The 16,052-nt window shown below is 46.7% G+C and overlaps 1 protein-coding gene across 1 annotated transcript in view; it reads right to left on the bottom strand.

Moving 5' to 3' along the window:
• Nucleotides 1-16,052, bottom strand: part of LOC140411483 (calcium and integrin-binding family member 4-like) — a 143,322-nt gene that overhangs the window by 16,313 nt on the left and 110,957 nt on the right. Inside the window, exon 5 of the mRNA XM_072500575.1 lies at nt 13,437-13,543. Within this exon, the coding sequence (XP_072356676.1) occupies nt 13,437-13,543 (107 nt within the window). The remainder of the gene's footprint in view (nt 1-13,436; nt 13,544-16,052) is intronic.

Genomic DNA, 16,052 nt, shown 5'->3' with positions numbered 1-16,052 from the left:
GAATGTTTCCAGAAAGTCCATGTATACCATATTAACATACATAGAAACCAACATAGAAAATAGAAGCAGGAGGAGGCCAATCAGACCTTCGATCCTGTTCTGCCATTCATTATGATCATGGCTGATCATCAAGTTCAATACACTGATCCTGCCTGAGGGTAGATGAGGGTTGTTTCCATTATCTCCTCAAAAAGCTCCAGCAAGTTAGTTAAACACAATTTCCCCTTTAGAAATTTATGCTGGCTCGTCTTAATCAACCCACATTATTTCATGTGACTATTAATTATATCCTAGTTTCCCCACCATGATATTAAGTTGCCTGGCCTGTAATTGCTGGGGCTATCCTGACAAACATTTTTGAACAAGGGTGTAACATTTACAATTTTCCAGTCCTCTAGCACCTCCCTTGGGTCTAGAGAAGATTGGAAGATTATGGACAGTACCCTGCAAATTCCATTATCAATTCTTTCAATATTCTTGGATGGATCTCATCTGGTCTCATTGCCTTATCAACTTTTAGTACCGATTGTCCATTCAACATTTTCTCCATATTAATTTTGAACTCTTCCAGGGACAGAGTTGCCTCGTCTGTCACCATGTCCTGGAAAGCATCCAGCTCCTCAGTAAAGACATTAATTTAATACCTCAGCCACACCTCTAGCCCCCATGTGTAAATTCCCTTCAATTAATCAGCCTTACTCCTCCTTTTATCACCCTTTTACTATTCATATGCCGATAGAAGACATTGGGAATCCCTGTATGTGGGCTGTTAATCTTTTCTCAGAATCGCTCTTTGTTCCTCTAATGTACAGAAAGATAAATACGGCAATTTTCGGGAACCTTGGATGACGAGTGATATTGTAGGCCTCGTCAAAAAGGAAAAGGAAGAATTTGTCAGGGCTAAAAGGCTTGGAACAGACGAAGCCTGCGTGGAATATAAGGAAAGTAGGAAGGAACTTAAGCAAGGAGTCAGGAGGGCTAGAAGGGATCACGAAAAGTCATTGGCAAATAGGGTTAAGGAAAATCCCAAGGCTTTTTACACGTACATAAAAAGCAAGAGGGTAGCCAGAGAAAGGGTTGGCCCACTTAAGGATAGGCAAGGGAATCTATGTGTGGAGCCAGAGGAAATGGGCGAGGTACTAAATGAATACTTTGCATCAGTATTCACCAAAGAGAAGGAATTGGTAGATGTTGAGTCTGGAGAAGGGGGTGTAGATAGCCTGGGTCACATTGTGATCCAAAAAGACGAGGTGTTGGGTATCTTAAAAAATATTAAGGTAGATAAGTCCCCAGGGCCTGATGGGATCTACCCCAGAATACTGAAGGAGGCTGGAGAGGAAATTGTTGAGGTCTTGACAGAAATCTTTGGATCCTCGCTGTCTTCAGGGGATGTCCCAGAGGACTGGAGAATAGCCAATGTTGTTCCTCTGTTTAAGAAGGGTAGCAAGGATAATCCCGGGAACTACAGGCTGGTGAGCCTTACTTCAGTGGTAGGGAAATTACTGGAGAGAATTCTTCGAGACAGGATCTACTCCCATTTGGAAGCAAATGGACGTATTAGTGAGAGGCAGCACGGTTTTGTGAAGGGGAGGTTGTGTCTCACTAACTTGATAGAGTTTTTCGAGGAGGTCACTAAGATGATTGATGCAGGCAGGGCAGTAGATGTTGTCTATATGGACTTCAGTAAGGCCTTTGACAAGGTCCCTCATGGTAGACTAGTACAAAAGGTGAAGTCACACGGGATCAGGGGTGAGCTGGCAAGGTGGATACAGAACTGGCTAGGCCATAGAAGGCAGAGAGTAGCAATGGAGGGATGCTTTTCCAATTGGAGGGCTGTGACCAGTGGTGTTCCACAGGGATCAGTGCTGGGACCTTTGCTCTTTGTAGTATATATAAATGATTTGGAGGAAAATGTAACTGGTCTGATTAGTAAGTTTGCAGACGACACAAAGGTTGGTGGAATTGCGGATAGCGATGAGGACTCTCGGAGGATACAGCAGGAGTTAGATTGTCTGGAGACTTGGGCGGAGAGATGGCAGATGGAGTTTAATCCGGACAAATGTGAGGTAATGCATTTTGGAAGGCCTAATGCAGGTAGGGAATATATAGTGAATGGTAGAACCCTCAAGAGTATTGAAAGTCAAAGAGATCTAGGAGTACAGGCCCACAGGTCATTGAAAGGGGAAACACAGGTGGAGAACGTAGTCAAGAAGGCATACGGCATGCTTGCCTTCATTGGCCGGGGCATTGAGTATAAGAATTGGCAAGTCATGTTGCAGCTGTATAGAACCTTAGTTAGGCCACACTTGGGAGTATAGTGTTCAATTCTGGTCGCCACACTACCAGAAGGATGTGGAGGCTTTAGAGAGGGTGCAGAAGAGATTTACCAGAATGTTGCCTGGTATGGAGGGCATTAGCTATGAGGAGCGGTTGAATAAACTCGGTTTGTTCTCACTGGAACGAAGGAGGTCTAGGGGAGACCTGATAGAGGTATATAAAATTATGAGGGGCATAAACAGAGTGGATAGTCAGAGGCTTTTCCCCAGGGTAGAGGGGTCAATTACTAGGGGGCATAGGTTTAAGGTGAGAGGGGCAAGGTTTAGAGTAGATGTACGAGACAAGTTTTTTACGCAGAGGGTAGTGGGTGCCTGGAACTCGCTACCGCAGGAGGTAGTGGAAGCAGGGGCGATAGTGACATTTAAGGGGCATCTTGACAAATATATGAATAGGATGGGAATAGAAGGATACGGACCCAGGAAGTGTAGAAGATTGTAGTTTAGTCGGGCAGCATGGTCGGCACGGGCTTGGAGGGCCGAAGGGCCTGTTCCTGTGCTGTACATTTCTTTGTTCTTTGTTTGTATATAACTTGCATTTCACTGCAAGTGAGATGAAAGGGAACAGACACTCAAACCACCCTGAGGATGTGAAAGGCCCCATTCCCTGTTGACTTTCACACTATCTTCAAACTTTTCAAAGGTTTTGGAGATGAGACATCAAAATCTAATTACCTGCTCTACAACACAATGACTATGGCACATACTGTAATCAAATTCCTCTGGGATAAAATGGTAACAGGACTGTAAGAGCTGTGTACCAAGCCAGAGAGAGCATCAGAAATGGAAATTATATACTGAAAGGCTGCAAGAGCTGTTTCTCTCTCCAGAGTACTATGCATGGATATTATAGAGTAACCATCCTAAGAAGAGAAATATACTGCAAACCAAGATCTTTTGGGGACCAAATGTGGAAATCTGTTCCATACAGCTTATTACAACCCTGGACAAGAAGATCCCAGAATGGAACTCTGGCTCAAAAGACAGTTACTTTTATATGTTTTAGGAAAATGTGGAGGAACAAAGTCACAGGACCACCTAATTAGTTTTAACAAGAATTTTTTTTCCCAGACATGAAAAGTTGGATTATGCTACTTTGCTCCTTTACTCCCCCTTGTCTTAACAAATAAACACAGACTAATATTAACACAGATTACAAAGAACATCTTAAGCTCACTTGTTTCAGTAACACAAAGTCCCTTTAAACACATTGTAGCACAATCAATTACTCATGAGTCGAGAAGTGATGACGTCAATCGAGGCTTTATTAAGCAAGACTTGTTCCCCAGCAGCTCAGTTACAGAATGCGGCTGCTGGGAGAACCCGAGCTCTTATACTCCGCCTTACTGGGTGGAGCCAGCAGGCGGCAGATCCAGCCAGGACTCAGTGTCTGTCTACCAATAGCCTCTCGGCATCACAGGTACCGTACTACCCCTAATACATATCACCACATTCACCCCTTGTTAAAAAGGAACCCGGCGGGGTGGTGGGTCGCATGGTGGTAGGGGTTTACAAAGCTGGTCCTGGAATTATTTTCATACAATGGCTATGCATTGAGCTCAACAGTTAACTATTTACAGGTTTTGTCAGAATTATTTACAGATTTCTGTCACACGGATTCCACGAGTCGAGTGGGTGCCCTGGTCGTCCTCGTCGATCGTCTCAGCCCTGGTGGTGGTGCAGGTGCTGGCTCGGGCACTGTCGTCTCTGGGAGCGTTGCGCTGTTCGTCCCTGTTTCCTTACTCCTGGGCGGGCACGGGAGGAGGACCGATCCACCCGGGAAGGGAGCGGCCGTGGGGTGCGCCGGTGGGAGGGAGGGGGTGATTGGTGTTGGGGGTGTGTGTGTGGTTCCGGCGGGCGCCAGGTCCCGCAGGGAGACCATGTCCTGTCGGCCGTCGGGGTACGCCACGTAGGCGTACTGAGGGTTTGCGTGGAGAAGGTGAACTCTCTCGAACAACGGGTCCGATTTGTGCGCCCGCACATGCTTTCAGAGCAAGATGGGTCCTGGGGCTGCCAGCCAGGTCGGCAGCGACGTTCCGGTGGAGGACTTCCTAGGGAAGACAAGGAGGCGCTCGTGAGGTGTTTGATTAGTGGTGGTACACAGCAGCGACCGGATGGAGTGGAGGGCATCCGGGTGGACTTCCTGCCAACGGGAAACTGGGAGATTTCTGGACCGTAGGGCCAGTAGGACGGTCTTCCAGACCATACTGTTCTCCCTCTCTACCTGACCGTTCCCCCGGGGGTTGTAACTGGTCATCCTGCTCGAGGCAATGCCCTTGCTGAGCAGGAACTGACGCAGTTCGTCGCTCATGAAGGAGGACCCCCAGTCGCTATGGATGTACGCAGGGAAACCGAACAGTGTAAAGATGGTGCCGAGGGCTTTAATGACTGTGGCCGCGGTCATGTCGGGGCAGGGGAAACGGGAGTATTCGTCCACCACGTTTAGGAAGTACGCGTTGCGGTCGGTGGAGGGGAGCGGCCTTTGAAATCCAAACTGAGGCGTTCAAAGGGACGTGAAGCCTTTATCAGGTGCGCTCTGTCTGGCCTGAAAAAGTGCGGTTTGCACTCTGCGCAGATTTGGCAGTTCCTGGTGGCTGTTCGGACCTCCTCAACAGAGTAGGGGAGGTTGCGGCTCTTCACAAAGTGGTAGAATCGAGTGACCCACGGGTGGCAGAGGTCCTCGTGGAGGGCTTGGAGGCGGTCTACTTGTGCGTTGGCACATGTGCCGCGGGATAGGACATCGGACGGCTCATTCAGCTTTCCGGGACGATACAAGATCTCATAGTTATAGGTGGAGAGCTCAATCCTCCACCTCAAAATCTTGTCATTCTTGATTTTGCCCCGCTGTGCATTATCGAACATAAAGGCTACCGACTGTTGGTCAGTGAGGAGAGTGAATCTCCTGCCGGCCAGGTAATGCCTCCAATGTCGCACAGCTTCCACTATGGCTTGGGCTTCCTTTTCCACTGAGGAGTGGCAGATTTCTGAGGCGTGGAGGGTCCGGGAGAAAAAGGCCACGGGTCTGCCCGCTTGGTTGAGAGTGGCCGCCAGAGCTACATCGGATGCGTCGCTCGCGACTTGGAAGGGGAGGGACTCGTCGATTGCGTGCATTGTGGCCTTTGCGATATCCGCTTTGATGCGGCTGAAGGCCTGGCGACAGGGGGAAGGTAGTGGACTGGATTAACGGGCGTGCCTTGTCTGCGTATTGGGGAACCCACTGGGCGTAGTACGAGAAGAAGCCCAGGCAGCGTTTCAGGGCTTTGGAGCTGTGGGGGAGGGGAAATTCCATAAGCGGATGCATGCGTTCATGGTCGGGGCCTATCACTCCATTACGCACTACGTAGCCAAGGATGGCCAGACGGTTGGTGCTAAACACGCATTTTTCCTCGTTATAGGTGAGGTTCAGGGCGTTAGCGGTCTGGAGGAATTTGCGGAGGTTGGCGACATGGTCCTGCTGGTCATGGCCGCAGATGGTTACATTGTCGAGGGATGGGAACGTGGCCCGCAAACGGTGCTGGTCAACCATTCGGTCCATCTCCCGTCGGAAGACCGAGACTCCGTTAGTGACACCAAATGGGACCCTTAAAAAGTGGTAGAGCCGCTCGTCTGCCTCGAAGGCCGTGTACTTGCGGTCACTCGGGCGGATGGGAAGCTGGTGGTATGCGGACTTAAGGTCAACGGTGGAAAAGACCTTGTACTGTGCAATCCGATTGACCATGTCGGATATGCGGGGGAGAGGGTATGCATCTAGCTGCGTGTACCTGTTGATGGTCTGACTATAGTCTACGACCATCCTCTGCTGCTCCCTGGTCTTCACAACTACCACCTGGGCTCTCCAGGGACTATTGCTGGCCTGGATTATGCCTTCCTCCAGCAGCCGCTGGACTTCAGACCGGATAAACATTCGATCCTGGGCGCTGTATCGTCTGCTCCTAGTGGCGACGGGTTTGCAATCCGGGATGAGGTTCGCAAACAAGGAAGGCGGTTCAACCTTGAGGGTTGCGAGGCTGCAGATAGTGAGGGGGGGTATAGGGCCGCCGAATTGGAACGTTAGGCTCTGGAGGTTACATTGGAAATCTAACCCTAAGAGAGTGGGAGCGCAGAGGTGGGGAAGGACATAAAGCCGATAATTCTTAAACTCCCTCCCTTGCACCATTAGGTTCGCGATGCAGAACCCTTTGATCTCCACGGAATGGGATCTCGCTGCCAGGAAAATCTTTTGGGTGCTCGGACGAATGGAAAGAAAACAGCGTCTTACCGTATCCGGGTGGATAAAACTTTCCGTGCTCCCAGAGTCGATCAAGCTTGGCGCCTCGTATCCGTTGACCAGCACCGTTGTTGTTGCCGTTTGGAGCGTCCGGGGCCGCGACTGGTCCAGGGTCACCGAAGCCAGTCGTGGTTGTTGCATCGGGGCGTTTTCTTCAGACCCCGTGGAGCCATCCATGCTGGGGTCCTTGGCTATCAGCCAAGATGGCGGCGCCCATGGATCGCACGCGGTCGGGGGCGGACAAAATGACCGCGCCCATGGATCGCACGTGGCCGGGGGTCACAAGATGGCGGCGCCCAACCTCCCCGCGTCGCGTCCGGGACCCAAAATGGCGGCCCCCCCCGGCCGCACATGGATCATTGTGGGGGTTCAGTCTGCTGTCCCCGTTCTCCCCCGGAGATTGCGGCGACCCCCCAGAACTGACACACCGCTGAGTAGTGCCCTTTTTTGCCGCAGCTTTTACAGATGGCCGAGTGGGCCGGGCAGCGCTGCCGGGGGTGTTTCGCCTGCCCACAAAAATAGCAGCGGGGCCCACCCGGATGGTCTGGTGCTCTGGCCGTGCAGGCCTTGCGGGGGGATGGGGGGTGCCGGGGAGCCGGTCGCAACGGGGGTCCACGGAGCCCAAGGGGCTGCCGCGTGGTCGGGGTCGTAGGCGCGGGCATTTTGTGAGCCACGTTGAGGGAGGCCGCAAGGGCCAGTTCCTCTGTGAGTCCTAACGAGTCTCTCTCTAGCAGTCTCTGGTGAATTTGAGAAGAAGTCATTCCTGCCACAAAAGCATCCCTGATTAGGAGTTCCGTATGTTCGTTTGCGCTCAGCGATGGGCAGTTGCAGTTCCTTCCCAATATCAGCAGCGCGCTGCAGAACTCGTCCAGCGATTCTCCGTGGTTTGCCGTCTCATCGCGAGTTGGTGGCGTGCGTAAACTTGGTTTATGGGCCGAATGTAGACCCCTTTCAGCATGGTGAGCGCCGTCGGGAAATCCTCCGCGTCTTCGATGAGCGTGTAGATCTCCGGGCTCACCCTGGAATGCAGGACCTACATTTTCTGGTCTTCCGTGGTCTGGCCGGGGGCCGTTCGGAGGTATCCCTCAAAGAATGCTAGCCAGTGTTTAAATACGGCCGCTGAGTTTGCTGCATGGGGGCTGATTCACAGACACTCCGGGGCGATCCGGAGCTCGATAGTCTCTTTAAGTCTGCTTAATAAATTGCAGCACAATCAATTACTCACGAGTCGAGAAGTGATGAAGTCAATCGAGGCTTTATTAAGCAAGACTTGTTCCCCAGCAGCTCAGTTACAGTATGCGGCTGCTGGGAGAACCCGGGCTCTTATACTCCGCCTTACTGGGTGGAGCCAGCAGGCGGCAGATCCAGCCAGGACCAGTGTCTGTCTACCAATAGCCTCTCGGCATCACAGGTACCATACTACCCCTAATACATACAACAACACACATAAATTGGCTGTAGTCAAATACATTCCGCTCTGAACTCAGTTTTCTCCTCAGACCCCCCCCCAGATGATGATTGTCATGTGAGATTTTCCAAAATCCATTCTCAAAAACACGCTTTAAAATTTTCTTTTATACTAAGGCTTTCCATTAGTGGGTTGCATTCCAAAATTCAGACCAGGTTTTCTAAATGACTATTTTAAATAAAGCTTCTGCTCCAGTTTTAACAGTGAATCCAGTATTCAGGTTTTACTCCACCCCATTTAGGATTTCTTTGTCTTGACTGCCGTACAAACTGTTCACAATTGCTTTAACTCTCAATTCCAGATTATTAAAATGGCATCAAACATTTGATTTACCTCTTAAATCTGCTTTCCCACTTTAAATCTGGTTACTGCAATTGCCTCCTTAACTTTAGCCTTTGTTTACTTGTCCTTGAATTCTTCTGAACAATAACTTGGTCTCTGTTCTCCTAACTTTAGTCATCCTACTGACTCAGTTCCTGAACAGTTACTGTTTCCTTGGTAATCCTGCCTCTTTGCAGCTCCCTTGTCCTGTCCATATTCTCCTGGCAGAGTTGAGATATGTTCACTCCCCAGTGTCCTGTCTGCAACTGCCAACAAATTCAGCTAAAACTAAGAATCATCAAATTTACAGTGCAGAAGGAGGCCATTCGGCCCATCGGGTCTGCACCAGCTCTTGGAAAGAGCACCCTACCCAAGCCCACGCTCCACCCTATCCTCATAACCCAGTAACCCCACCCAACACTAAGGACAATTTTGGACACCAAGGGAAATTTAGCATGGCTAATCCACTTAACCTGCACATCTTTGGACTGTGGGAGGAAACCGGAAAACCGGAGCACCTGGAGGAAACCCACGCACACACGGGGAGAATGTGCAGACTCCGCACAGAGTGACCCAAGTCGGGAATCGAACCTGGGTCCCTAGAGTTGTGAAGTAATTGTGCTAACTACTATGCTACCGTGCTGAAGAAAAAAGGACATCTCTTCCCTATGGAAGAGTGGGCCACTGTTGCTAAGCAACCACGGCTAGATTATTTATTATTCATGCCTAAGCCCTTTGAAGCACAATGAAAACACTGTTGCAACTTAACCAACCCCCACGCATACAAACATGTTTGTCCAGCATGAATCTAACTATAAATTTTACCCTTCCAGACACAGAAACATTAAATTAAACCCACTTAGGGAAGCACAGTGGTTAGCACTGTTGCTTCACAGCACCAGGGTCTCAGGTTCGATTCCCAGCTTGGGTCACTGTTTGTGAGGAGTCTGCACGTTCACACATGTCTGCGTGGGTTTCCTCCGGAGTGCTCCGGTTTCCTCCTACAAGTTCCAAAAGACTGTTAGGTGAATTGGACATTCTGAATTCTCCTTCAGTGTACCTGAACAGGCGCCAGAGTGTGGGGACTAGGTGATTTTCACAGTAAAAAAAAACTATACCTTATTTCTAATGTTTACCAATACAAATATAAATCCCTTAAAACTACCTTTGTTTTCTTAACATAGCTGCACCTAGGAAGATAACTGAACAAAATGTAAAAAAAAACCATTGTGATCAGCCAAAGGACAGTTAGCTATATATTTCTTTGATTAGTTACTTTCTTCACAGACTGTAAAAAAAAACTTTAAGTCTATCATTGTATTCTATTTTTTATACCAGTGTGTTTGCAGGGCCCAGGGAATGTGTGTGACTTTAAACACTTGTAGAGAAGGCTTAAATGGTGGGATTTCTGCAGTATTGGCAAAGCACATCCCTATTAAACTCAACTCTCCTATTATAACCAAACCTGAAGTGGTAAATTAGGGGAGTCAATTTTTATCCCTCCTCACATGGCTGTAACAAGATGTAACAGTGATTTACTTGCACCACTTTCAATTTTGTATACCATATTCATACTGCAGTCTCTTCTAAATTGCAGAGAGCAAGCGCAAACTTAATGACTGCTTTGCGAAATGCCTCCGATTTTCCAGTTGCCTGTTTTTTTAATGCTATACTTTTCTCCAACTCTGACCTTTTTCTCAATTTCATTCTTGGGATGTGAGCATCACTGGCAAGGCCACAATATCTTTCCCATCCTTAATTGCCCTTAAGCAGGTCTTAGCGAGGTGTCTACAATTGAATAGCTTGCCAGGCCATTTTCAGAGGCAACGCTTTGTATGCATCTGGAGTCACTTGTATGGTAGATTGGGTAAGGATGGAAAATTTCTTCCCCTGAAGACATTGGTGAACCAGATGGGTTTTGACAACAATCAAATAGTTTTATTATCATTATTATCGAGACTAGTTTCATTTTTATTTCAGATTGATTACAAGCAGTCCTCGACTTTACAACAAATGGCACTTAAGAGGTTTATAAATTGAAACTCTGTTTCGACTTTACAACTTCAGTTTTGGTTTTATGACACCACACCAGTGAACAAGTTCAAACATTTATATGTGCACATTGACGTTTTGTCTCGCCCATCTCCATGACTCAAGACATCCAGTTGCTGTTCCGATGCATTTTTACTTGGTGAATCTTTGTGTTTCCAAATTTTAAAATAAATTATCTATTATAATATTAATTGATTGTTATATTATGTTTTTATAACTGAACACAAAATTCTGGTTGTTTTGGTGAAATTTACAACATTGTTCTTATGGGAAAATCGGCTTCGACTTAACGATGTATAGACTTAAGACGTGGTTTTCAGGAACTAATTATGTCACCAGTCTGAACTTAACTGAATTTAAATTCCTGGAGTTGGCATGGTGGAATTTTCAAACTCATGATCCCGGAGCACTAGTCTGGGCCACTAGATTAGATTACTGGGTCGAGTAACATTACCACTATGCTACTATCCTCTGTCCTTGGCCTCATGCAGTGTTTCAAGGAACGTCAACTCAAGAACAAGGAACAGCACTTCATCTTTCTACTGGGCACATTTGGATTCAACAATGAGTTCAACAGTTTCAGATAGTAACCATTTTGTTTCCTTTTTCCTTGCTGGTTTGTTTTTCTTTCCCTCTTGTTTATTTCTTTTTTTCTTTTTTTTGTGAAGGGTAGGTCGTGTCTCACAAACCTTATTGAGTTCTTTGAGAAGGTGACCAAACAGGTGGATGAGGGTAAAGCAGTTGATGTGGTATATATGAATTTCAGCAAAGCGTTTGATAAGGTTCCCCACGGTAGGCTATTGCAGAAAATATGGAGGCATGGGATTCAGGGTGATTTAGCGGATTGGATCAGAAATTGGCTAGCTGGAAGAAGACAAAGGGTGGTGGTTGATGGGAAATGTTCAGCCTGGAGTTCAGTTACTAGTGGTGTACCACAAGGATCTGTTTTGGGGCCACTGCTGTTCGTTATTTTTATAAATGACCTGGAGGAGGGCGTAGAAGGATGGGCGAGCAAATTTGCAGATGACACTAAAGTCGGTGGAGTTGTGGACAATGTGGAAGGATGTTGCAGGTTACAGAGGGACATAGATAAGCTGCAGAGCTGGGCTGAGAAGTGGCAAAAGGAGTTTAATGCAGAAAAGTGTGAGGTGATTCATTTTGGAAGGAGTAACAGGCATACAGAGTACTGAGCTAATGGTAAGATTCTTGACAGTGTGGATGAGCAGAGAGATCTCGGTGTCTATGTACATAGATCCCTGAAAGTTGCCACCCAGGTTGATAGGGTTGTTAAGAAGGCGTACGGTGTGTTAGCTTTTATTGATAGAGAGATTGAGTTTCAGAGCCACGAGGTCATGTTGCAGCTGTACAAAACTCTGGTGCATCCGCATTTGGAGTATTGCGTGCAGTACTGGTCGCCGCATTATAGGAAGGATGTGGAAGCATTGGAAAGGGTGCAGAGGAGATTTACCAGGATGTTGCTTGGTATGGAGGGAAGATCTTATGAGGAAAGGCTGAGGGACTTGAAGCTGTTTTCGTTAGAGAGAAGAAGGTTAAGAGATGACTTAATAGAGGCATACAAGATGATCAGAGGATTAGTTAGGGTGGACAGTGAGAGCCCTTTTCCTCGGATGGTGATGGCTAGCACGAGGGGACATAGCTTTAAATTGAGGGGAGATAGATATAGGACAGATGTCAGAGGTAGGTTCTTTACTCAGAGAACAGTAAGGGCGTGGAATGCACTGCTTGCAACAGTAGTGGACTCGCCAATATTAAGGGCATTTAAATGGTCATTGGATAAACATATGGATGATAATGGAATAGTGTAGATGGGCTTTAGATTGGTTTCACAGGTCGGTGCAACATCGAGGGCCGAAGGGCCTGTACTGCGCTGTAATGTTCTATTGCTTTCAGATGACAGCTATTTATTATCGTGCCATTCACTTCCTTTAGATATATCTTTTGTTTTACTTGTCCCTTTGGCCTGGTGCCATAAGCACTTTGGACATTTAATCTCTCCATCCTATCACAGACCTTCCTTTTTGTTATTTGTCTCAGGGGCCCTCACCCCCTTTACTTTCTCAAACCTGCCACATTTTTAACTTTTCCCAGTTCTAATGAAAGGTCACAAATATGGAATGTTGGGAGCAGGTTTGGGCAGGTAGCAGAGAATAAGGAAGGAAGGAGGTGGGTGGAAAGCCCATCGTCATGGATTTCTCAGTGGTGATTGAGGGGAGGACAGAAATTGAGGACCATTTAAGGGCCTTATCACTCCATCGCTGACATTTTACCAGGGGTGGGGTTTGCCCTCTGACATTTGGGGGGACTGACCAGTAAAACCTGATGGCCTCTTTTTGGGCTTAGAGTGGTGGTGCCCTTCTGATCACACACTCTGTGGTTGACAGAGGGCCTCCATCCTTCGGATGGATCACCTGCCTATAGCCCAATTGAGGCCCTGAAGTGGGTAATTAATGCACATTAAGGGCCTTATCCTAACACTGGCCCAATATAATGGGCAGTGGGAGAGGTCTGCACCCAATGAGTAGCCTAGCAGGTTTAACCCTGCAGTCTGCTGGTCAGTAAAAGGAGGGTGCCTCTTTCCCGGGTCCTCTGTGTCAAATGGAAGCCCCCTTCCCACAGTTTTGCCACCCTACATTGAATCTCATCCTAGCCTGTCCACATGTACCTGACAGCCTAGCCTCTGTGAGATCTCGGACTTAACTGAATGTCTGGGCCAATCACTGAATGCCAGCTGCTTGGCCTACCTGCAGTACCAGCAGTGGCCATCACTCCTGCTTGGCACTCCACCTGGCCAGGAGTTCTATGAGGCCGGATGTGCTCCTGGAGATGGATGGAAGTCCTGTTTCATATTAAGCAAACTAAGTGGAGGTGATCTTGCCCCCAAAACCTAGTGTGGTGCAGGGATCCCATCCTCAGCGTAAAATTGAGCCCCATATTGTGCTAAATTACGACAAATTTAAATAAAACAGTTACATACATAATGAATCAACACTGAAATGTTTGTTTCATCCATCATCCCATAAGTTAAGCGAAGTATAATATTCCTTATGTCCTCTTGATCAATGTAGTCATTTCCATTTAAATCTATGTGCACAAGCAAAGATGATTGTTACAAAATAAGTCTGCAAAACAAAAAAACCCAGATGATATGTACTGGTTAGGTTTTACAAGAAAGACAACTGTAATAGGCATATAGGAATTTGACTCAATGGCAATACCTATAAAATAATTGAAATTAACCAATCAAAAGCTCAAGTAAATATTTTACAATCCCAACTCTGTAATTAATGCTGGAACAGACTCATTTGTAATTAAGAAATCTTAACTTGTAAATATTGCTGATATTTTGTTACCTCCTGGGAAAAGCATTGCCATACTATACACACCATTAACTACCGGACTAATTTATGAAAGAAAGCAATACAAAGTACACCAGTCACACCACATACAGGTGAAAGTTTGGGTCCAACATTGGGCAGAGAATTTGACTCAGTGGCAATACCTATAAAATAATTGAAATTAGCCAATCAAAAGCTCAAGTAAATATTTTACAATCCCAACCCTGTAATTAATGCTGGAACAGACTCATTTGTAATTAAGAAATCTTAACTTGTAAATATTGCTGATATGAAATTCACATGAAATTCAATCTGGAAAAATGTGAGGACAAATAAAGCAAGAAAATACTCAATAAATGGGAAGATATTGAGAGGGGCTGAGGAAATGAGAGACCTTGGAGTGCATGTCCACAGGTCCTTGAAGGTAGCAGGATAGGTGGACAAGGTAGTTAAAAAACATATGGAATCATAGGATGTTTTCCTTCATTGGGTGAGATATTGTGTACAAAAGCAGTTTGTAATGTTGGAACTGTATAAGACTATAAGACATAAGAGAGGAGCAGAAATTAGGCCACTCGGCCCATCGAGTCTGCTCCGCTATTCAATCATGGCTGATATTTTCTCATCGCCATTCTCCGGACTTCTACCCATAACCCCTGACCCGTTATTAATCAAGAACCTATCTATCTCTGTCTTACAGACACTCAGTGATTTGGCCTCCACAACCTTCAGCAGCAAAGAGTTCCACAGATTCACCACCCTCTGGCTGAAGAAATTCCTCCTCATCTCTGTTTTAAAGGATCGTCCCTTTAGTCTGAGATGGTGTCTCCTGGTTCTATTTTTTTCTACAAGTGGAAACATCCTCTCCATGTCCACTCAATCCAGGCCTCGCAGTATCCTGTAAGTTTCAATAAGATCACCCCTCATCCTTCTGAACCAACCAGTACAGGCCCAGAGTCTTCAACCGTTCCTCATAAGCCAATTCTTCATTCCAGGGATCATTCTTGTGAACCTCCTCTGGACTCTTTCCAAGGCCAGCACATCCGTCCTTAGATACAGGGCCCAGAACTGCTCACAATACTCCAAATGGGGTCTGACCAGAGCCTTATACAGCCTCAGGAGTACATCACTGGTCTTGTATTCTAGCCCTCTTGACATGAATGCGAACATTGCATTTGCCTTTTTAACTAGTGACTGAACCTGCACGTTAACCTTAAGAGAATCATGAACAAGGACTCCCAAGTCCTTTTGTGCTTCTGATTTCCTGAGCCTTTCCCCATTTAGAAAATAGTCTATGCCTAAATTCCTCCTTTCAAAGTGCATAACCTCACATTTTCCACAATATATTTCATTTGCTACATCACTGCCCACTCTCCTAGCCTGTCCAAACCCTTCTGCAGCCCCTTTGCTTTCTCAATATAACCTATCCCTCTACAGATCTTTGTATCATCTGCAAATTTAGCAACAGTGCCTTTAGTTCCTTCTTCCAGATCATTAATGTATGTTGTGAAAAGTTGTGGTCTCAGCACCGACCCCTGAGGTACACCACTAATCACCGGCTGCTATCCTGCAAAAGACCCCTTAATCCCCATTCTCTGCCTTCTGCCAGTCAGCTAATCCTCTATCCATGCCAGGATCTTACCCTTAACACCATGGACTCTTAACTTATTTAACAGTCTCCTATGCGGCACCCTGTCAAAAGCCTTCTGGAAATCTAAATAAATCACGTCCACTGGTTCTCCTTTGTCTAACTTCCTTCTTACCTCCTCAAAGAACTCTAACAGAATTGTCTCTTTGACAAAGACGTGCTGACTCAGTCTTATGTTACCATGCACTTCCAAGTACTTTGCAATCTTGTCTTTAATAACAGACTCTAAAATCTTACTAATGACCGAAGTCAGACTAACTGGCCTATAATTTCCCGTCTTCTGCCTCCCTCCCTTCTTAAACAGTAGTGTTACATTAGCCACTTTTCAGTCCTCTGGGACCCTTCCTGCCTCCAGTGATTCCTGAAAGATCACCACCAATGCCTCCACAATTCCCTCAGCTATATCTTTTAGGACCCTGGATGTAGTCCATCTGGTCCAGGTGACTTATCCACCCTCAGACCTTTCAGTTTCCCCAGAACCTTCACCTTAATAATGGTCACTGCACTCACCTCTGCCCCTTGGTTCTCCTGGAGCTCTGGCATCCCACTGGTGTCTTCCATCGTGAAGACTGATGCAAAGTAACTATTCAGTTCATCTGCCATTTCT

The sequence above is a fragment of the Scyliorhinus torazame genome, chromosome 4 (genome assembly GCF_047496885.1).
Source record: "Scyliorhinus torazame isolate Kashiwa2021f chromosome 4, sScyTor2.1, whole genome shotgun sequence".
Classification (NCBI taxonomy): domain Eukaryota; kingdom Metazoa; phylum Chordata; class Chondrichthyes; order Carcharhiniformes; family Scyliorhinidae; genus Scyliorhinus; species Scyliorhinus torazame.
The sequence above is the reverse complement of the archived record's forward strand: the minus strand, read 5'-3'. Positions and strand labels throughout refer to the sequence as shown.